The sequence below is a fragment of the Fusarium verticillioides genome, chromosome 5, assembly GCF_000149555.1.
Source record: "Fusarium verticillioides 7600 chromosome 5, whole genome shotgun sequence".
Taxonomy (NCBI): domain Eukaryota; kingdom Fungi; phylum Ascomycota; class Sordariomycetes; order Hypocreales; family Nectriaceae; genus Fusarium; species Fusarium verticillioides.
The window spans coordinates 2,019,279-2,041,046 of NC_031679.1; the positions used below are offsets into that span (position 1 = coordinate 2,019,279).

The following is a 21,768-nucleotide window of genomic DNA, read 5'->3' on the forward strand; positions in this document are numbered from 1 at the left end:
GACCTGCTATTTCCTGGAGATGATTGCAGGCTTCTCTGTTCTAATTATTGCAATTTTTTCCCCCTCCTCCTCTATCTCTCTCCTTTCTTTTTCGAGCACTGTTATTCTATCTCCTTTAACCTGGGTTCGGCTTTGGCTGCTTTTGATTGGAATACCGCCTGACACGACTTTACCTGGATTTATGATGAGAAATCGTGGCTCGGTGTCGTCATATTTGGGAATGGCATGGGATAATAGTTGGCGCTGGCGGCATGGGAATTCGGGTGAGAGTAACGACCTGGTTTTATGGTGATGATGTACATGATGGGTTGAGGGATGCACGCCATGGGCTAGTCAGGCTAGTAATTGCTTTGACACGATACTGCGAATTCATGATTTTAAACTCCGCATGGCTTCTTTCATGAGCCCTGGATAAATATCCTAGTCAAAGGTAATCATGGTTTCCTCGATCTTGAGTTTAGGCGAGAGCAAGTCTATGTGTAAGAAGATGCATGTGTATCTGCATGATGCAAACAGCTTTATACACCTAGGATTCATTCGGTACGCAAACACGGGCAAGCAATCGAACCTGGCTTGAACTGTCCTTGGCATGACTTTATCTTTGAGCACGGTACCGGGTATATCGTACGTATATGATAGTGATATTCAAATATATCCTAATTTCTATATCAACCCCTACCATCACCTATAGAACTTTGAAATTACCCAGCCATTCAAACACTTAAGCATCCCACGAAGTTGATCCATGGACAGTATGCCACTTGACTTCTCAGCGGCATATGTTTGAGTTCGTGTTTGGTTCTTCGTTTGATTTTGATTTTGGTGGCGAAGAACTTCTGGTGTGTGGCTCATGTCACGATGTATGTATCTTGAATCTGTGTTACTTCCGGGGGTGACCTCGAGGGTTCACAAGGGATAGTTACTCTCTGACGTGTAAGGTATTTTAGAGATAAGGTCCGGCTAAGCGTGAGAGAGACTAGGAGTTGGCTTCGAGAAAGGAACCCGTAGCTTCAGTATACATTAGCATATGGTATCGTCAGAGGTTAACGTGGTTGAGTCATGTCTAATACTTGATTTCCGGGTTCTCTCACAAAGAAATTATGCCACTATATGCTTTCGATTAGTTCTACGCGACTTCAATGCGTAGACTAAGGGGGTGAAGGCTATCACAGGTACTTGTGTGGCCTCGGTGATGAATGGTGATAGTGAGGAGGAAACATATCTAGTTCTACCACCAACAGGCCAAGTCAGCGTGTCTTGATGGAACAAGCTCCAATCTGAAAGAAAGTTACAGGGGTCACAATATAGCCTTGAGTAGCACATGTGCTTGCTTTGGGGTCGGATTGTGAATACGAACCCCTCTTCTCTGCGCGGATGGTGTTGCCTATAAGACCAGCTCAAGGGGGAGGGCAGGGCACGAGAATAGCTTCCTATGTCTTGAATACAACGATGGCAAACTTTGGTTGGCATGCTGAGAGAGCTGATCTGGTTCTCTTGGATCGAGCCCCCTGAGAGTAAGGAGATGCATCTCAAGGCAGTTCGTCTATAGTCTTGATCGTACAGGGCTACGAGATTGTCGATGAAGTCCGCACAGCAAAGTCTGTCACGTTTACGAGCAGCGGGCCCCAATATCCACGACAAGGAGAGGGAATGGGCACAAGAGTTGGTTGATTTGATCGAGAGTGTTGTTGGGAAATGGAGTGCCACAGTTGGTCTGGAGCGTATAAATGCAAACGTTGCTATCGCCCTTAAGGAACTCAGCCGCAACGTTGTGGTTGCTCAACGAGCCATAGAGATGGCAAGGACTATCAAATCGCCCGAGGAGGTCAAATTTATTGTCGCATCTCTTCGCGCAACAGAGGTCGCCGTAGGCAAACTCCGCGATTCAATCGCGCCAGGTCTCACGGAGAATCAACACTGATCAGTCATGCACAAATCTGCAACTTAACAGAATAGAGACTATATCGAGACTCGATTCCTCAGCACTGGCCCACTAACAAGCCTTTGGTTCCAGGTATCAGCGAGTTATGTCATCCAAAAGAACGACATCGTGGCTCTAGACACAGACGTAGTTGATTGCCATGGATACTACTCTGATTTCTCACGAACGTTTTACGCTGGCCTAGTCTCTAGATCCTCCCATCGAGGAGCAAAAGGAGCTACAGCTCGCATCCACGCCTCCAAGCATTGTATAGAAACTAAAGATGCCATGAGGAAAGCGCTTAGAAGTCTTCTCATGTCAAGACGAAAGAGACGAAGATGATGCGAGTCGTGATCGCTCTAAAACTTGCTAGTGAACGAGAGACAGTACTTCTTTACTAATTTGTTATTCCATTATGTACCTAGGAAAAAGAAGAAGAAAAAGACAATATGACTCAGCAATTGGCTCCGACCTTTCAACGGTTCGTTTTGTTATTCGTCCTCAATCTAGTTTCGCATCATTGTCTTGCTAATAGAGTGAGGTTCCTTGAACATGAGAAAATGCAATTTTATAAGAACAAGACAGAACCTTGGATAATGCAAGAAAGATCTATAGCAGGTATCAGTCGACCTCACTCTATATACTTGACTTACTAAAAACAATTAATGGCTATTTTATCTCATGTTCCTAGAGATCAGAAGTCATCAAGGTCTCTGTCTACCTATATTTTCCCTGCAACATAAGCGTGCCTGTGTATGTGTGTTAGAGGTGGGATAACGTATCGTTTTAGTTACGAATATTCATGTACCAATACTAGCAAAGCAACCTTTGATATTGTATAGTAGATGATGAACATGTCGTTTCCTTGCTATCAGTGCCTATAAATATTTGTATTTGTTCCTCAGAATCGATCAAACGGCCTGTGCCTTCTCTCTCTTATCGCGATTCTTGACATGGGCTGATTGGCCAATCAAATCATCTAGATTCCACCCGTCGCGGGGCCTCACCCAAGTCTCCCAAATTTTTTCCTGCCGTCAATCACTTTCGCTTCATCTCGAGTCGTCTTCAGCTTCGACTTATCAAAGTCATCGTACGCCACGGCAATCGCACGCAATACGACGGCTCTTATGTACCATTTATCATCGCGGTAAAAAAGCAGTGCAAATCAGCTCTGCTTCCGATAAAAACTCCAGAGCATGGCCGTCCAGACGTCGCCATCGCTCACTTCAACCTCACATACCTTGACTGCCGCGCCGCCCGCAATGGCTGCCCCCGATTCTCTCACAAATAGCCACGTCTTGGCCCTGTTAGAAACCCTGTCCGACGGCAAGCGACACGCTTTTCTTCAACCCACAGCTTCCATCCCAACCGATTCTCTCAATCTTGTTAAGCACACCCTCGAAGGGTTTGCCTCACAAGTCAGCGATGAGCAGCAGGAGAGGTTAAAGGAAAATCGCAAGCGCAAGAGAGGTGCTGCAAATAGCGAGGATGTCCTCAAAATGCGCAAGGTCTATATCGATGGGTTCGAGACCGGCCAGGTTTGGCAGCAGGCCAAGAGAATTATTGGTGGTGTCTTGAAGTATTCAGAAGAGGCGCTGGCAGAGTTGGAGGAGCGCAAGGAGATCGCCGTCAACGGCGCTGAAGCATCAGACTCCAAGACGCTCGAGTTTGGAGAGGATGGCTTCGAAGTTGATTCCGACGATGAGGACGAGAGCGATCGGGATGGATCCGACGACGACGAGGAACAATTATCGGTGGACGAAGCTCAAGAAGATGGCCAAGATGACGGCTGGGAAGATGATGAAGAGGAGATTGAAGAAGGCAGAGACGATTATCAGGAAGATGATGAGGAAGACGAGGGAGTGGATGGACCGGTTGAAGAGTATGAGGAGGATCCCGACGGTCTCAACGATGGTTTCTTCTCACTCGACGATTTCAACCGACAATCACAATATTTCGAGGAGCAGGACGCAAAGGGAGATCCCTACACGGATCAAGCAAGCGACGATGAGGAGATCAACTGGGACGCGGATCCTCTGGCTCGCCCTACAACAGGTTCAAAATCTAAGAAGGCTGTTAAACAGCCAGTCTCTGAAGATGAAGGTGATGACGATGAGGAGGACGGCCCTACATTTGGCGACATGGCTCTCGATGCCCCAGAAGGCGACAGTGAGGATGAAGCCATGGATATGGATGAGCCTGTGGATAACGACGACAACGGTCTCAATGCCAATGATGTCTACTATAAGGACTTCTTTGCGCCGCCGCGTCGAAAGTCGAATGGCGGTAAGCCCAAAAAGTCTGTCAAGTTCCAGCCCGAGCAGCCAAACGATGCCGACGTTGAAAGAGCCATGGCCGATGTTCGCAGAGATCTCTTTGACGACGAGTCAGAACAGGAGGATTCAGACGATGCTCTCTCCGATGTTTCCGCTGGGGATCCCAAGTCGAGACGCTCAGCACACGAGCGGAGACAGGCCAAGCTCGCCGAAGAGATCCGCAAGCTTGAGGCTGCATCCGTTGCCAAGCGTGAGTGGACTCTCTCTGGTGAAGCTGCTGCAGTTGACCGCCCTGTAAACTCTTTACTCGAGCAGGATCTCGATTTCGAGCATGTTGGCAAGCCCGTGCCTGTCATCACTCCTGAGGTCAGTGGAAGCATTGAGGACCTCATCAAGCGTCGTATTCTCGCTCAAGAGTTCGACGAGGTTATTCGCCGACGTCCGGATACCGAAGGTGCAGCCGCAGTTACTCGTCGTGGTCTCGTCGAACTCGATGATACCAAGGCAACAAAGGGTCTGGCCGAGATCTACGAGGAAGAGCACGCCAAGAATACAAACCCAGACACTTATGTCAGCCAATCAGACGAGAAGCTTCAGCGCGAGGAGAAGGAAGTTGAGGCGATGTGGAAGGATGTCAGCGCTCGTCTGGACGCCCTCAGCTCATGGCACTACAAACCCAAGCCCGCAGCACCCTCACTATCCGTCGTTGCGGACGTTGCCACTGTCGCAATGGAGGATGCCCAGCCCACGACAGCCCAGGGTGTCACCGGCGAGAGCAGTCGCATGGCTCCTCAAGAAGTTTACAAGGCTGGAGCCACGGACAACGCAGCCAGCGGCGAAGTCGTCACCAAGGCCGGTCTTCCTGTCGCCCGCCAGGAGATGTCCCGCGAGGACAAGGCCCGCCGGCGCCGTCGCGAGAAAGAGCGCGTGCGCAAGGCTGGAGGCGTCGACGGCGAGAAGGTTGTCAGCAAGAGAGCCAAGATGCAGCGCGACACCATCGCCGAGCTCAAGAAGGGAGGCGTCAAGGTCATCAACCGCAAGGGAGAGATCACCGACGTCGATGGCAAGAAGGCAAAGACTGCCAAGGTTGCTTCGAGCGGCAATTTCAAGTTGTAGTAGATGGTCAAGGGGCATTATTCCTTTTTGCAGTTTGGTTCGGGGTTTCAAAAGTAACAATGGGGTGTTTGCATGGCTCGCGAGCGATTCTTCATAAGAACGCATTTTCATGTTAGTTGCATAGGTTTCATATGTCCACAGTGGATTCCTGTTTGAGTGACTCGGTTAATGCATAAAAGATCAAGTTTTGTACTCGTCTTCACTCATGAGTTATGCTCACACCTTTCCTGTTGAATCCGCCCATTGTGCCGAGCGTCCCCGATCGCGTAACTAGTCGTACATCAAAAGAGCTGTAGGTTTACATTTTGCCACATACTCAGAGTAACATTTGGCTGCTTCAAAATTCCCATCCTTTTGGTCCTGTTCCTTTCCTTCCGTCGCAATGTGACAATGCCCTGAACTCCATCCTGGGTTATTTTTCCCGCTGAAATAGTAGCCAATTAATACCATTGACCTCGACCCTAAGCTTCCACCTTGGCCTTCTTGGTCTCGGGATCTTCAGCGGGCTCTTCTGCCTTTCGCTTGCCGTTGGTCTCCGCTTCAGGCGCGCGTGCAGCTTCAGGTTCCTCGGCGGCAGGTTCGTCTTTGTTCTTCTTGCGGACAAGTCCACTAAGATCAGTTGCTGTCTTCTTAGCCTCATCAACACGGGCCTTGGTCTCGGCAGCAGACTCGCCAAGAGCAGCTCCAAGAATGCCACCGATGGGTCCAGCATCAGCACCCAGAATGTCCTTGGCGTCAATGGGGTCATTGCGCAGTTCGACGAGCTAGGCAGTCAGTAAAAGAATTCAAAAACGTCCCAAAGGGACTAGGAAGCACAAAGACTCACTCGTTGCTCCATGTCCCCAATGACTTCCTTCATCTCCTGGATGGATTTGCGTGCCAGCTCATTATCCTCAGGGGAGGCCATAGTGGCCAGCTCAACCTCCTTATTCTGTAGCTTAAGCTTTGAGCTCTTGATGGCGAGCTCCATTTCCTTGACGGCTTCATCTCGCAGACCTTGGTCCATCTCCTCTCGCTTGGAATTTGCGCCATCGTCACCAGCAGTTGTCACAGAAGCGAATTCCAACGCCAGGGAAAGCTTGAAGTGAGCTTCAGCAATGACCTCTGACTCCTCAGGGTACAGCTCCAGCTTGTATTTGAGCGAGGTTCTTCCGTCTTCAATGGCATTGGGATATCTGTATGAGTGTTGTGGTTAGGACAAAGCTGAAAATTCGGGGGGGCTTGCGTGTACCGTTCATTCTCGAGAGAAATCTCAGCGAGGGCATCATGAGTGTCTGCAAGACGCTCTTTCACGTGCCGGACGGTAGGCGAATCGCCCTCTGCAGCCTCTTTGCCTTTGCCGCTGGTCTCGGATTCCTCCTGTTCCAGAAGCTCGAGTTTCTTCATGAAGCAAACTCGGGCAAGGTCGAGGATCTCAAAAGCAGTAGCCAGGTCATCATCATCTTCCTCTTCTTCACCTTCGCCCTCGGCCTTGTACAAGTCAGTATCTGCCACTAAATTATGGTTCAGTGGAGCTTCATACCTCTTCCTCGTCTGACTCGTCAAAGTTCTCGTCGCCAGTAAACTGGAACAGGGGCTTCTTATCTCCCTTGATGTCCTCAGTCTTCTTCTCTCCCTGCTCGGCAACAATCCCGACACCTTCTTGCGTCACCTTCTGTGCCTCGGTCTGCGCAGGCTTCTTGGACTTGGCCTCTGCGCTCTTCTTCTTCTCAGAAGCTGCAGGGCCTCCTAGAACATCGCTCTTGCTTTGGCCAACTCTAAACAAGCTGCGACCATAGTGAAAAAGGATCTCGGCATTATCAGGTGACGTCTCGCCGTTGACTTCGGCTTGAAGAACACTGGCACGTGAGAAGACCTCAGCGGCCTCCTCGTAGTTCTTGTGGGCATACAGGGCAGATCCCTTTGCTGACAGGTCGGCAATTGTGACCTTTTTAGAGTTGGGGTCTTGATCGTTCGCGATGAGGTAGTCGGTGTTGGGTGTGCCGACGCTGGGTGTGCCGATGAGGGGAGTGATGGTAGTGGACTCTGCTTGGTCGGCAGCTTTCTGGGCATCAGAAGGACCGAGAGTATCAATGGATGGGGTCGCGGTCTCTTCGGCTGGCTTCTCCTCAGCCGGCTTCTCAGGGGAAACTTGGGGCTCTTCGATGGCCTTGGCCGTCTCATCCACGACAGGCGCAGTTTGCTCTGTAGCTTCAGACATTGCGGATCAGGTCTGAATGCGTGTCAGATAAAAAGATGAAGTCAATTGGGTTAAGGGAGGAACAGCGAATGCGACTTCGGAACTTGATAGATGGTAAATGGAAATTTGTGGTTGTTAGGAGATGAAATGATTGAAAGTTAAACTGGGATGGAGGTTTGCGACAGTCAAAAAAGAGAAGACGACCCAGCAACGGTAAAGGCGACCGACCAGGTGATGCGACGGGGATACCTAGGCGCAACTCAACCTACCTATGGTACAGGTGCCCTAGTCTCCATAGCTTATGACGCGCCATCGTGCTGAGCGATGGATTTTGGCGCGTTTGATTGGTTGACTATGGTGTTGGGGGACCTGAGAAGCTCCATTGGAGCTCCTTTTGTTAGGTATGAGCTGATGAGATGAGCTGAGCTCTATAGGAGCTCCGTCAACTGTTTTCAGTGGGATTGGATGTTATTAATTCATGGATGGACAGAATACTCAACTCTATGCGCAATCACAAGTTACTGAGGGCCCATACCCACCATCTGCTTTTTTGGACTTTGGGACTTACACATACAAAAGCTAAGCGTTGGGACAACTTCGAGCCTTTAGGCTATCACTTGTTTGTGCTTCGCCTAGCATGAGTGTTCCTTTGATAGACCCTACCCTGCAGAGAATCATATGAAAGACATCGACGTAGGTACTAGTTATATTCAAGGACAATTATTTGCTGATGTTGGTATCCAAGTTAATGAACTGTGGTGAAGTATAACCCGTGCATTTCCTGTCAAGTGACTGCATTTACATATTCCTGGTGTTGTCTGTGACGGTTCTCTGTATGACGTGGAAGTTCAAATGATCAACGCACAAACCCAAAACCACATTGAGAGCTATATACATGGATGGCGTCCAGACCGCCTGGACAGTCAACGGGCTCACTGATTTATCCGCTACAACTTTCCATGGTATTATCGGGCTGCCAATACAACATCCATCCATCCGCTGCGATGCAATCCATAACTTAGGTCCTTCATAAGTTACAACCAGCGGTTTGTTCAAGAGGATATCGTTTCATGACACTGGTACCACCCATGTTGTTTAACTCAACAAATTCCCTAACAATTTGTCCGCCGCTTGACAGTTTCCCAGCTCCGAGAACTCAGCCCCGCGTAAAAACGAGAGTTCACCAATCGACCCGACTGGGCACGCGTTTCATCGTGGTATCTTGGCGCGAGCTTAACGCCAGGTCATGTGCCTTAGTCTCAGCCAAGGGGATAACCATTGGCTCCAAGACAAGCCATGATCAGGCAGCAACCGCCTCTGACGGAATTTCGTTAATTGATCAAGATAGGTAGTTGTCAAAAATGGAGGTAATCAGGAGCCCGAGGTATATATATTTGAGTGCTGCAGCAATCGCTCCTCGAATAGAAGACCATTCAGCTTATACCAGAGCCATATACCAATCCCAAATCAAAACACGGCCACCCACAATGTGTGAAGAACACCTCGTCCAGGTACGTAGTACCGACGTTAACATACAACACACCAAGCTAACCTCAATGAAGGAAACACTCGGCCAAATTTGCTGGCTCGAGGTTCCAGTGCGTGATGTTCCTCGGGCCAAAGCCTTGTACATGGACCTCTTCGGCTGGGAGTTTGTACCTGAGCCTCAAAAGGCCGTCGCCGACTGCGTCAAGAGTATGCACTTCTTTAGCAAGGGCAAGACCCTCCACGGGGCATTTCTGGAACATGATGACGAATATCATGTCATCAACAACAATCCCGACAAACCAGGTGCTCTGCCCGTTTTGCCAACCCTATGCGTACTGGATTGCGAAGAGACCCTGGCAAAGGCCAATGCGATTGGAGTTAAGATGAAAGAAGTAACTTAATTTATCTATCTAGATTAAAAGAAGCTCGGGCTTATATAGCCTAGCTAGATTTCTAGGAAATTCTTTAGGTTTACTTTATAGATAAACTATATCTAAGGAAATATATAAATATAACTAAATAAATATAGTAAATAGTAAATAGAGGAGGCAACAGGTCTATCTAACAATTGGTAGTAAGACTGCCATGTAAGTGCGCCCGCTCCATCACGAGGTGGAAAGCTTGAAGCGAGTTGAGTGAGCATCCATCCATATTAACCGTCGCCAAGTCCAAAGACGGCCATCGGAGGAGGGATGGGGTATTTTGCTCGGCTGATTGATACCGAAGGTAACATGATCGGTCTCTGGTCTCAGAAATGACAAGTGAGCGAGCGTGGGAACGGAAGATAAGGTAAGGTTGACATTTGTCACTCGGTACCTGCTTATCTCGACCAAGATATGATGCAATACTGCTCAAGTTGCTTCCGATAGCTGATGTACTAATGTAGGTATGCAATGCTCAAAAGTTTACCCCAAAATCCATGATCACGATCCAATCCAGAATATTATCCAAAATATCCGAACGGTGGAAAATATCAGGCAAAAACGTAGACTCGCCCGGCAAAACTTAAAAGACAAAGCTTGACGGACGCCAAGCAGAGCCAAGTCTTGTTTGTCACTGGTATATGAATTATTGGACGGAACATACATACTGACACGAGCTCGCATGGGTCGTACCAGACGCCAATTAACAAGCTTGTTGGTCGTAAAAGAATTGACATGCAGAGAACTTGAGAAGCGAGCTCTGGATCCAGCCTGTGGTGATTCCTCGCCAAGATAGATGTGTAGAAGTTGGCCCAGTCTCATTCGTGGACTAACTGGCTGGATAAGCCGTTTGTAAGGGACCATGCTTCAGCCTGGGCCGATTATATGGGGCCGGAGACGTCAGGAATTTAACGAAACACGACGGGGTAAGGATTTCACGTCAAGTAATGTATCTGTAACAGACGCGCCCCCCGGAAACTTAGAGTTCCGATACTGAGATCGTTATAGCTGGAGAAGAAAGTCTTACGTATCAGAGTCTGAGTGAGGAGGTAAGTATCGAACCAATGTTTTGTCACAGAACACCCGAGAAACATATACGATACGACGCTGAAATACCGTTCATCAACGGCAGATCAAGATTGACTTTCTCAACGGCATTGCATGCATCCTGCAGAGGTGACCCATTGGGCAGCTGTTGGCATGTATAGACGGAAAACCGCTTCTGTGCATATCCGGCACATTGCCCAGATTGGGAAGAATCCATCTACTTGGAGCATGTCCAAGCGACATTTAGGAAATACGACCGCAGAATCAACTACAGACTGCCAACTCCCGTGACAACGACGTAGTATCAAGTCTCGCGGAGATTGCTTATGAGACGAACACGTAACGTCTCTCGAGCCTCTGTAACTTTTCCGTTCGTGTTCCGTCCCGTGAAGCTCTGCCGCGACTTAGACGAGGAGTCGAGAGACATGGCATGGGATCTCCACTGAACAAGATAGTCGTGAGCCGCTCAAGACTAACGCAGCGTAGCACCGGAGAGAACGGCGAGACGATATCCGTCCATCTGATGCGTATGTACTCGCCCAATGATTACCACCGAAACATATTCTGTAGCGAAACGAAGATCCCGTGAAGTAAGACAATATCACGCCAGTGTTAATAAGAAACAAAGTGGGCGGTGCTGGGGTTGGATATTAGGTTAATGCTCATCCTGAGACCACATGGACATACATAGGTATGTACGTAGCAGCAATATCAACTGGTCATAGCCCCCTGAGATAATAAACGTTGCGCCGAATGCAACCTGTCCAGTTGGTCATGGACGATGGATGCCATTATCATGCTGATGGTATCGCATGGGCTTTGAAACATAGAACAAGAGCCAGGAGAGAAGTGAAGTGGGAACCACTCGAAACAAAAACGCGGACTGACACCTTAACCAGAGCAATATGCGGAGACTTGCCAGATCTGATTGGAGGATAATTCTAGTCCTGGGAACTCCATCTATCAGAGGCTATGGAGAATTATAAATCCAAAAGCTTCGACCCTTCCATGGGGACGGGCCCCCACCCCCATTGAACTACAGGACATCAACATCTCTTTGTGGCGCTTTTTTCTTATTCCTTTTGAGGAATCTTGCTGTAAAGTATCAAGGTATCGTAAGAAAAGACAAGACGCCGTTCATGGACCTGGTGCCCCCAAATAATCCGTCCACTGCAAATGCATTTTCTCTAGTGTTGGTCCCCGTGGGCCAAGGGTCGGCCGCTTGCGAGGTCATACATAATTCCATGGCATGTCATAGTTATCATGCTGCTGTTATATTGCATGGCATAAGGAAGATTGCGAATGACGATCTGCTAGACTAAGGGAAAGAGTTTCTAGTTATGGTTTGATCGGGAAATAGATGTGTTGACCGAAAGAGCTAATTACCTAGGTACGTTGGGTCAACCCCAAATCCAACCCCCACGACGGATATATTGGAACCATAGTTGATCATCCTGGCATTAGTTACGATGAGTATACGTACGAAGGTACGGATAATATCATAACATATAGCATTATTATGAGAAACAATCTCAGAGTATCCTCTCCATACCATACCATCCATCCATACCTAGCGATATCGCAGACGACATGACTACCTACCTATAGATAAGATAGATAGATAGACATACATACATATGTAGATATTATGCAGCCTCAGATATACTTTTTACTCCATATTCCAACGCAGCGGTTGACAAGCTCAAGACGGGCGTCTCCTCGGTCGCCTGGTGGTGGAAAATATCACCTCGCCCACGCCGCTTGACTTGATTGCCGCCCTTCCACCAACGATAACGGTCTAATCCTGGCCCATAACCAGTCTTGCTCTTCGGCACCGACGCTTTTCTTCAGTATCCATTGCTCATCTCCATCCCGTCTTCTCTGTCTCCATCTTCCCAAGCCTCGTTCGCTTCGTTTCGTCTCCACCGGGGACAATCCACTGCCCTTGTCCATCAGCTCCATCAGGTATCGTCAGGGATCTAATCCCGCCTATTGTACAGAGTACATACGTCCCTTGTTTCGCTTTGACCATCTGAGTCGGCTCAAACACCATCCCATCGGTCAAATATTCATCGCTTGGCACTCGCTAGCGACTTTACATACATACATACTCTGGGTCTTGGCCTAGTCTTAGTCTTTGCATCACTTCCCTCATCAACCTCCGTCCGTCCCATCATGCTATTACTGCCTTGCCTGCACTGCGCCTTATAGCCCCGGGACATATAATTCTTGCTCTGATTAGGTAGTCGCCTTCATTCATACCTAGGTGAGCAAGTACCCCCGAAAACTCAAAAACAGTCCTACCATCCTTTTTACCTTCCTCTTTCTCTTCCCTCATCAAACCTCAAACTTTACCCCATACTCGGGAAATCATCCCCACAACAAAGGGTCCGCACTCACTTCTTTAACCCTCTACAACTACCTACTTACCATTGTCAGCCATCATAGAGAGCCAACTTTTTGCGACTCAATCCTAATTCACATAGAATTTCCTAATACTTTGTCTGATCAGACCTGGAATCTGAACTACAACAGCAACTCGAAGCACGAACCGCCGCTACTCCACCATTTACTTCCCAAATCCTCATCGCGACAACGTCGAACGTTGCGCCGCATACGAGAAACCCACCGAGAATCGATAACGAGCTTGACAAAGTGCCGAAAATCAATCATCGAGCCTCCTATCGAGAGAGACATCTTCCAGCGCATTCAAGGCGCCTGCTTGGGACGGCAGTGCATTCAGTGTAGAGAAGGACACTGCGAATAGCTCCCGCGCAAAGCTGTAATAAAGACGGAACTCGAAGTGGAACGTTTCTACTGCACGGGCCAAAAAAGGGAAGAAAGAGAAACCATACAAAATGGCCGCCGTTCAATCGATATTAGCGGAAACCCTTCCTGGACCGACGCCCTCAATTGCCTTAAATGGCGCCACCGAACCAACCACTATGCAGATCGACCGGTCGAGTTCGAGTCCAGTAATGGTCAACGAGAGCACGTTTGGAAGCACACCGGCAAAGGGAGACTCTAGAATCGTCGTCATTGTGCATGGACCAGGCCAAGAACACATCGTCTCGGTCTTCGCAGAGGTGCTGGGTACACCGTGCAGAACACGGAATGGGTTCGACGAGGTCTCGTCTGAGGATTCTGGTTTCGTCGTAGGAGTTGCAGCAAACGAAGCGAAGTCAGACGTTGCTGCACGCAATCGCAATCTCGTTGTTGCAATAAATACTCACTGTGTGAATCTAGGGATGCCTCCTGACACCCAACTTTCCACCCATTGCGACTACGAATTCCTCTATACCGAATCCCCGTTCTTCCGTCGCGACCTGGCTAGATTTATCTCATTTACTTTGGGTCAGATTAACTACCATGAAGCTCTCATGGCAAAGCCGAGAACCTATTTCATCTCCACCACCTTCCCGGATGTTCACGCCGCTCTGCCTAATATCGATATCCTAACTGTTGGCGCTGATGCGGTTGAGATCAGAGTTGATTTACTCAGAGAACCAGTTGGCGATGGCAACTATTCGGAAGTCCCCAGCCTCAGCTATGTTGGAGAACAGGTTATGCTCCTCCGCCAGCGGACAGAGCTTCCCATTATCTTCACAACACGGTGTGTAAGAGAGAATGGAAGGTTCCCCATGGACAAACCCGAGCTGTACTACGAATACCTCTACCGTGCGATTCAGTGGGGTGTAGAATACATTGATGTAGAACTTTGGCTTCCAGAAGAGATCCGCAAGAAGCTCCATGAGCAGCGGGGAAACTCTCGCATCATGTCGGCGTTCCACGACTTTTCAGGCAATTTCAGATGGCCGTCGACGTATGCTCAGGAGGTGTTCCAAAGATCTATCCCCTACGCCGATATCATCAAGATGATTGCTATAATCAACGAACACAACGAGAACTTCGAGCTAGAGTATTTCCGTTCCAAGATGCGTGCCGAGTACCCCAATGCACCACCCTTCTCCGCCGTCAACATGGGCGAAGTTGGTCAGTTCTCAAGGACTCTGAACCCCGTCTTCACACCTATCACCCACCCACTTCTTCCTCTCATCGCTGCTCCCGGGCAATTGAGCGCTGCCGAGATCAATGCTGCTTTATCACTTCTGGGTCAACTACCACGAAAGCGCATCTATGGCATCAACAGCTCGTCGTCTCGAAACGCCACACCGCAGGCTCCCTTTTATGAAAAGTGTATAAACGAACTGGGTCTTCCACATCAATTTGCAGTTGTCGAAAGGCATCCAAACAACCCAAGGAGTTTGGAGACATGGTGTAATCAGAAACATTTCGGAGGCGCTTATCTCAATCCGGGTCTACCACATAATGCATTGACAAAGGTTAGCCCATTCTTCGCTGGGTTGAACGGTGGCAATGGGCCAATCTTGACGGAGGCGGCTCGCGTTATCGGAGTTGTCGACACCATCGTGGTCCAGTCAGGCACCTCATCCAGATCGTCGTCTCCGGGCTCAATGCCATCGAGCCCACGACAACGACAGAACGACTCGGTTGATCTCGGCAGCCAGTCTGGTTTAGGCTCGTCGACCTCCCTTGTATTCGACAATGCTGGATGGAAGGGTATTCTCAGCACACTTACAAGAGACCTGGCGCCATCCGCGTACTTCGGCCGCTCGGCCGTTGTCATGGCATCTTCTTCAGATGATGCAGCCCCTGTATTCTTCGCCATGAGAGCTCTCAAGATCTCCAAGATCTATACTGTTGGCTTCCGCACACCTAGTAATCTTGCTCGAAATGCGCCTCCCATCGAGCCGTTTATCAGCCTCGAAAGTCTGCAACGTGCACGCTCAGTAGAAGACGATAGTGCGCCTTTTGTCATCGTGTCAGCTCTTAGTTCGGAAAAGAGTCATCTAGTTGGTATGTTGCTACGAGCCTTTGGAGGAGTCGGACCCAAGGGAGCAACCAACACGAAGAAGGTGTTTCTTGACCTGGCAGACGGCGCTGTCAGGAAGAGTTCTGACCCAGGGCTCATCGCTGAGAAAAACGGATTCGCTGCCTATGGAGCGGACGATGTCGCAGCATTTACAACGGTCGAAAGCTTGAGGTTACTCGTTGGGCAAAATGTGCCCTATAGCTTTGTTAGACTGGCAAGCGGAAGTCATCGCTACGGCGTTTGAAAGGAGTCGGGCAAGACTTGCGAAAAAGATCACGTCAATCACCGACGACAGGCAGCCCGCGTGTTCGCCATAAAGGAGAACAGTGGCCATACCTGCTAGGTTCATCTGTTATCGGGGTCAATCGACTCTGGGACATTGGAGACAGAATAGGGTGGATGTCCGAAGCGCCGCAGGCTAGGCGCTTGAAGCCAGAAGATATCCACGAGGCTTCCGCTACAAAGGGCCCAGCCGGGTAACAAACAAGGAACTGTCCCCGTTATATGCGCGCCCAAGGTTCCTGACGCCACGCGCCGACTGCCATCGAGACCGCTTGGGAGCTCTACTTTGACTGTCTGCCAGCGAAGAGATTCTTGGCCACATTAGACTTATCGCAGTCTGGCTTCCAGCCATAGGATTGGGTGTTCGAGATGAGGCGCTCTAGGCGGCTGTCATGCGTGAGAGGGGGTCGCACAGTTGCATCTTGGATGGATGCCGATCTGGTGTGCAGACGACCCCTGCTAAACACGTACAGGGGACCCTATAGAGTGGGCTCTTATTGTAACGGCGGCGGCGTGAACCGTCACCACCAATCCTAGGACCGCCGACCTCCACAGATATGAGCGCGGAGGTTCAACTTTTTTCGTTATGAACCTTCCCGATCTGTTACATTTATCTATTCTTTTTTAACTACCTACCCATGGGCTACAACAATCTAAGTATAGACCTGCCCATGCAAGATTGACTACGATATGATGATACGGGATGTATACGAGAACCAGTGGGTTGGAAATCACCTATATGTCAGTCAAGTATTACATAGACGCTTCTGGCAAATACCACCGAAGCTCAAGATGACGAGATTTGAAAACACTTTGCTCCACTAGTTGATGTTGTTTACTCTTTGTGTACTCATTCAAAGTTTTAGAAAGTCTGAGGATCCTCGTCACCCTGCTGACCATCTCCTTGGCAGGTTGTGCCCATCTGAGAACGAGGCCATTATCTGGTTCGATTAAGACTCAATTATGTTTTGCATATGGACCACCATCGTTTCTCATAAACTTTTAGCTGCAAGACCTGTACTGTATACCGTAGCCCCGCAAGGTTTCCGTGAGCCCGCATGGCCCTTGCCAAATGCCTCATCTGTCATTTGCAGGCATCTGCCCAGGCTCCGACTGAGATGGGTTTAGACGCTGTGTGAGATTCAGGGCGCTTGGTTGGGGTTGCTTTACCCTGGTCCATGTGGGTGGCTATTTGCCTCATTGCAAGTGTCGGTATAGGTATCTGTATCTGTATATATTTACCAGAGGGCCCATAGAATTTTCTATGTTTGGCTCTGTTCAAGATATTGGCGGTAAAGGACGGCTATGGCCCCGTTGAAGAGGGAGAGAGAAAAAAAAGTAATGCTGTAGCCGAGTCTAGGACTGCCCGTAGGAGAAGAGAAAATGTATGGTGAGATAAGAGGGGCCATCCTGGGAATATTATAATGTCTCATACGGATACTCGAGATAAGGAGCAAGTTTCTCAATGAACTGAGTTCGGATAATATGCACGTTTTTATCCGGCAGTTCTATTCTGTAATGACTGAACCTTGGCTTGGCTTCCCTGATGAATGGATACCATTTCGTCACGAGTGTCCATGCCAACCGGCAAGCGCATATTCTGTAAGATGTATATTGTTGGATAAACAAGGGAACAAAACAAACTCGTGAGAACCTTAGAGCTACGCGTTTCGGGGAGGCGGATCTTGTGTCTCTTGAACAACGATCAGGGACCCGTACATGTCAAAATCGGAAAACTCTGGCATGGTCCCTTCTAACGGCAAGAAATAGGGGGCGTGAACGAAGGTGAAAATGATGTTGTATGTACTGTGTGTATATGTATGCATACTGGAGACTGAATGAGACTGAGTGAGACTGAGTGAGACGAGACGAGACGAGACGAGATGAGATGAACGAAACAACACCATGTTGTTCTCCCTATCAAGGCCCAGTAAGTTCAGATGATGAGAGGACCTCTGCAGATGCCTCGACAAGGTAGAAACAAGTACGTAGTGTCACTTCACGCGTAGCCATCACTGGCTTGTTTGCCACAGACAGCCTGACCCCTGGTTTGAGCCAAGCTGCAGCCATCTTTGAATAAGGAAACATGCTAATGCTGCAGTGAGAGGCATCTAGACTGCAAACCCACACACATGGGGCTCGTAGAGAGACAAACCCCGCCACGAGGCTCGCGACACGCCTTTGTAGTAAATCAAGATTGAAGTGTATCAGGTAGAGTCTACTTAGGCTTCGAGGGCCGTCTTCCCCGACGATCTGAAAGGAAACCGGTGACTGAATTAACAATGTAAGTCATCAAGGCCATTCCAGGGGCGGGTGGGGATGTGATAGAGACGATGCAGTGCATACAAGTATGTATGAAATGACAGTCTCAAGCGCCCATGATTAAAATGTCTCCGGTGAGCATCTCTGTAACTGCTGGTTCCTTGGTGAGCGATAAGTCGGTATATCCCCTTTGCACTTTTATAAACATCTGGCGACAGATCACCATGACCAAGGCTCAAGCCATTCAGGGCCAGCAACAAGTTTCAGAAATCTCGTGATAGTCAACCTTCGACAGCATGGAATTGGTCGACTGATACACACACAAAATGGCCAGTGTCAGTTAATCTTAGCTCGAGTACTTAGTCGTGTATGGATATCGTGAGCGTGTACACCTCGAATGCTATGGTAGTGGACTCACTGATACGTGTGGAGGTCCGATGCCTGACGACGACTGCCAGTATCGCCTAGTCACCACGGAAGACTATTCTCTGGAATTCGAGTCGTATGAACACGACGATTACAGTTCTAACTGCTATGCTCAATAATCCTGACAACGGCAGCTGAATTCTGAATCCAAGCGAACTGGAGAACCTCCACCTCTAGGTGGAGAATGAACCACTGTGAGTTTGTATCCTATGCATGTTTGCCCTGGACCTAGGTAGCTGTCCTGTTAACGAGCGTGCGGAACTGGCAAAGAATTGCAAGTGCTGATCATGAGTTAAGTTACTAAGAGCTGCAGTGTCGAAAAGACGACTGAGCAGCAGAGAGCGCCCAACTCGTCTTCGTAGAGAATAGGGTGAATATGAATGCACTGATCAGCTGGACACCACAAACTATTCGCTGTATCCAAGCTCAAGATTGTGACCCATCTCATGTTGCCGATAGCAGCGTATCCTCGTGAGCCAAGATCTCGGGCAGCTCTTGCGTGAGTTGCCGCAACGCACATGACAGGTCCCAAGGGTGATGTCGATTACAGACGTGTATCATTGACTGGTTATAACGCGGTTCCCTATAACAAGTGTGTATGTAGATATGAATATAGCCTTTCGTGATATGCAAGTGCTCCTAGCTGTTGGCGCTCTCTGCGTTGCCCACTCTCATCTCACCTCTATCCCGACAAAAGACACTGCACTAGTGCAAAGTCCATAGTTGAGTTTGTAGCAAGCAGAGCATATATTTTCGGGTATCCGTAAGGCCCAGCAGAAACCCAGCAATCCACTAACAAGTGGTCAAGTTCACGTCGTTTGTTTGTGAAAGTGAAGACGATGATCTCAAACAAGCCACATCCAAATACGCGACTGGTTTCATATTTAGGTGAGCCACTCAGGCCGGCTATTCGTGTGCTAGTTAGCTCAGCAAAGACAGAGAGTCCTCCTCAGGCTTAGGACTTGGGAGTGTGAGAATGGTTCGATACTTGGCCAACCTACACCGTATACCGGGTACGAATCGAGCACCTGGGGTAAAGTGGATGTACCCGGTAGAGACAGGAAAGGCCAGGGAGAGCCGGCATTGAGTATCGCTTGCACACTGGTGACTGTCCTTCTAGAAAACCACCATGCTAAGCTCTGGTCTAAACAGCCGTGGAGACTTCGCAAGCCGGGAACCTGTTGGGTTTAGCCTATTATCAAGCTTCAATGCGCTCGGCATTGACTATATGTACGTACCGCACTTTCAAGCACCGGCCAGTCTTTAGTGTGAACATTGACGATTAGCACCGCGTCACAATAGCAGAGTTCGAGGGATTTGTTTGGGCAGGGTGTCGAGGCGAGGTCTGGTGCGGCAGAGGCAAAGCCACCTGAACGTGGATTGACAAGGATACTAAGAAACCCATGCACAGTCCCAGGGTCTCAGGCGGCCTCAAAGTCCAAATCGGGAGATAGAGCCGACGTACCATGAGAAGTGCAAAAAGCACGCACCACACGCCAATACTAGCCAGGCCTGCCAGGCTGCCAGGATGTCAGTAGCCTCATGACGACTTGAAGCCTATGGCCTATGAAGCAGGGTCGTAGGGGATCAAGATTAACAAGAAGGACAGTACGGAGTACTCCGTAGGAGACTAGATAGATATAGTCCTCACCAATCTTTCAGTCCTGATCAACAAGACACAGAGAATGGTGAAGCGCCAGTTCTTTATATAAGCCTTGTTTGTGGCTGCAGAAGATGCTGGTGTATCCCCCACATATGCAGGTCCGATGCGTCCATGTCATGCTTTGCTTTTTTTTTTTTTTTTTTTTTGTGAAGATATAGTTGTGAGCTACCATAACAGGGCCAGTATCGATCCCCAAGTTATGAAACTCAGCTTGGTTGATAGGTAGTCAGCCCTGCTGATCAGTTCCAAGGGTGATCCGAGAAAGAGAAAAAACCGAAGAGTCTACTCCGTAGTCTAGAGAGTTCAGCTATGTAGATCGAAATGCTAGGAGGGTGTTGCCGATAGCTCCTCGCGGCTCCATTGAACCTGTTACGTACCAGGGGACATCTCGGCCGGAGTGGAGTGCTGTTGGAGTGTTCAAGTCACGTTGGGAGAATGAACATCCATCGTATCATAACTAATCAGTGCCTTAGAGCCCCTGAGACACAGGAATGCGGACTGGGCGTCAATGGAAATGGCCCTGATAAACAACAGTAGCAGCCGCTAGATTCCACCAACTTGGGTAGAGCGTGGCGCTTAGGAAGTCTCATTTATTCTTATTGCTCCCGCTAGTCTCTCGGCCGACTCTTGAAAGCTTAGATCATGCAGCTCCGAACTGTGGACACTAAGTCTTATGGATAACTTCCGCTTGGTAATAATAGGTCGAGCCAGGAGCAACTACAAGGGGAACGAAGAGACTGCTCCGGAGATATCCACACGTCCGGAGTTGCTGTTGCTGTGCGCCCTGGCCAGGGGAAGAAGGAAGATCGTTTTGGAGATTCGAAATGGCCGTCTGAGGATACGATGTATGTCGTCGCCTGTCATTGAGGTGAGAGGGGAGGCCCAGAAGATGAATTAAGTCTGGACTAAGAGAATCAAGGTAGCAACCCGTACGGGAACGACGCACTGCGACTTAGGAGAGCCCGATATTGATAAGGATATCCAGGTTCCAGGCATCTCGCTAGGATCCTTTCACTAATCGATGGCACCAACCAACAGCCATCGGTTAGTTGGGATGATACATAACTAGTTACCCAGGATGTAATGTCAACGAGCGGTCTGTAAGTCCTTCGCGGAAACGACAGAGAAGCCTGATGTTGATCTCAGTCGTTTGATACCTAGTTTCGGCCATGTTTTCTACCAATTCAGAGAAGCGAGGCTAAATCCAGTGAACCTATTCTTGTCTGGGTTGTTTATGCGGAGCCCTCAAGCTTCAGTTGCGTCTTTGAAACACTATATGCAGGTGCATGTATGCGATAAAACGTGATGCCATTGGATGGACGTCGTGCGATAGTTGCTTAGGACGTCGACCACGGCAGCAAAAGCTTCCATGTTTGTGACAGAAACTCCTAGATCCTCGCTCTAGAGTTTCAGGCTCACCAAAAAAGCACAAGCAGCTACTAACCTATCGCAATTGCACTGAGGTGGTTGTCGTCCGTTCCATTCGGTGCCCGCCGGCCCCGAGTTTCCACTGTCAAGACAGAGGGTCCTTAGGTACAGCCCCAGTCAAGCCCCGAACAACGCTGTTCCCGCTATGCTTAAGCGAAGCGTCCGCTAATCCAGGCACCCTACGAGCCCGTCTCTACGTACCTCCCTTAGTAGGTGGTGCCTGACTTCCATCATCTCCACTGCTGTTCATTCATCGCTGCCGCTGTCAGAGAAAGTCTGACAGACAGGAGCCCTGTGTGACTGAAAGCACGCTGTGCAAATGGAAGGAAGCTTCGACAGCGCCACCAAATGACAGGCAGAAACC

The 21,768-nt window shown here is 49.1% G+C and overlaps 6 protein-coding genes across 10 annotated transcripts; 5 read left to right on the top strand and 1 right to left on the bottom strand.

Moving 5' to 3' along the window:
* Positions 1–780: 780 nt before the first annotated feature.
* Positions 781–2,265, top strand: FVEG_15126 (hypothetical protein). The gene has a single exon (XM_018904232.1). The coding sequence runs from the start codon at positions 1,580–1,582 to the stop codon at positions 1,919–1,921; it is 342 nt and encodes a 113-aa protein (XP_018746500.1). The 5' UTR covers positions 781–1,579; the 3' UTR covers positions 1,922–2,265.
* Positions 2,266–2,960: 695 nt separating this feature from the next.
* FVEG_02756 (hypothetical protein) lies at positions 2,961–5,593 on the top strand. Its single transcript, XM_018890216.1, has one exon. It carries the CDS (start codon positions 3,118–3,120, stop codon positions 5,311–5,313), a length of 2,196 nt encoding a protein of 731 aa, XP_018746499.1. The 5' UTR covers positions 2,961–3,117; the 3' UTR covers positions 5,314–5,593.
* Positions 5,384–7,725, bottom strand: FVEG_02755 (HAT1-interacting factor 1). 2 transcript variants are annotated; one of them, XM_018890214.1, is made up of 4 exons: positions 6,836–7,725; positions 6,545–6,783; positions 6,140–6,488; positions 5,384–6,077 (listed from the first exon to the last, which is right to left on the bottom strand). In XM_018890214.1, the coding sequence occupies exons 1-4, from the start codon at positions 7,511–7,513 to the stop codon at positions 5,775–5,777; spliced, it is 1,569 nt and encodes a 522-aa protein (XP_018746497.1). In that variant the 5' UTR covers positions 7,514–7,725; the 3' UTR covers positions 5,384–5,774. The 2 variants fall into 2 exon arrangements, with proteins under 2 accessions (XP_018746497.1, XP_018746498.1); XM_018890215.1 differs by having other exon boundaries at positions 6,140–6,783.
* A 1,096-nt stretch (positions 7,726–8,821) lies between these two features.
* Positions 8,822–9,381, top strand: FVEG_02754 (hypothetical protein; the record flags this gene model as incomplete). The annotated part of the gene is made up of 2 exons (XM_018890213.1): positions 8,822–9,003; positions 9,055–9,381. Exons 1-2 carry the CDS (start codon positions 8,854–8,856, stop codon positions 9,379–9,381), a joined length of 477 nt encoding a protein of 158 aa, XP_018746496.1. The 5' UTR covers positions 8,822–8,853.
* Positions 9,382–12,607: 3,226 nt separating this feature from the next.
* Positions 12,608–16,447, top strand: FVEG_02753 (3-dehydroquinate dehydratase I). Of its 4 annotated transcripts, none has more exons than XM_018890211.1 (2): positions 12,608–12,715; positions 12,889–16,447. In XM_018890211.1, exon 2 carries the CDS (start codon positions 13,308–13,310, stop codon positions 15,585–15,587), a length of 2,280 nt encoding a protein of 759 aa, XP_018746494.1. In that variant the 5' UTR covers positions 12,608–12,715; positions 12,889–13,307; the 3' UTR covers positions 15,588–16,447. The 4 variants fall into 4 exon arrangements, with proteins under 4 accessions (XP_018746494.1, XP_018746492.1, XP_018746493.1 ...); XM_018890209.1 differs by having other exon boundaries at positions 12,609–12,837; XM_018890210.1 differs by having other exon boundaries at positions 12,609–12,837; positions 12,898–16,447.
* A 2,384-nt stretch (positions 16,448–18,831) lies between these two features.
* Positions 18,832–19,686, top strand: FVEG_02752 (hypothetical protein; the record flags this gene model as incomplete). Its single annotated transcript, XM_018890208.1, has 4 exons — positions 18,832–18,909; positions 19,235–19,400; positions 19,466–19,543; positions 19,616–19,686. The coding sequence occupies 4 exons, from the start codon at positions 18,832–18,834 to the stop codon at positions 19,684–19,686; spliced, it is 393 nt and encodes a 130-aa protein (XP_018746491.1).
* Positions 19,687–21,768: the final 2,082 nt, after the last annotated feature.

What these genes read in the sequence shown, in the direction of transcription:
- FVEG_15126 (XM_018904232.1), top strand. Translation starts at nt 1,580, where the DNA reads ATGAAGTCCGCACAGCAAAGTCTGTCACGTTTACGAGCAGCGGGCCCC.
- FVEG_02756 (XM_018890216.1), top strand. Translation starts at nt 3,118, where the DNA reads ATGGCCGTCCAGACGTCGCCATCGCTCACTTCAACCTCACATACCTTG.
- FVEG_02755 (XM_018890214.1), bottom strand. Translation starts at nt 7,513, where the DNA reads ATGTCTGAAGCTACAGAGCAAACTGCGCCTGTCGTGGATGAGACGGCC. An exon ending in ACGAGTCAGACGAGGAAGAG is followed by an intron (nt 6,784 to 6,835) that starts GTATGAAGCTCC and finishes GACTTGTACAAG; the next exon opens with GCCGAGGGCGAAGGTGAAGA. An exon ending in ATTTCTCTCGAGAATGAACG is followed by an intron (nt 6,489 to 6,544) that starts GTACACGCAAGC and finishes ACACTCATACAG; the next exon opens with ATATCCCAATGCCATTGAAG.
- FVEG_02753 (XM_018890211.1), top strand. Translation starts at nt 13,308, where the DNA reads ATGGCCGCCGTTCAATCGATATTAGCGGAAACCCTTCCTGGACCGACG.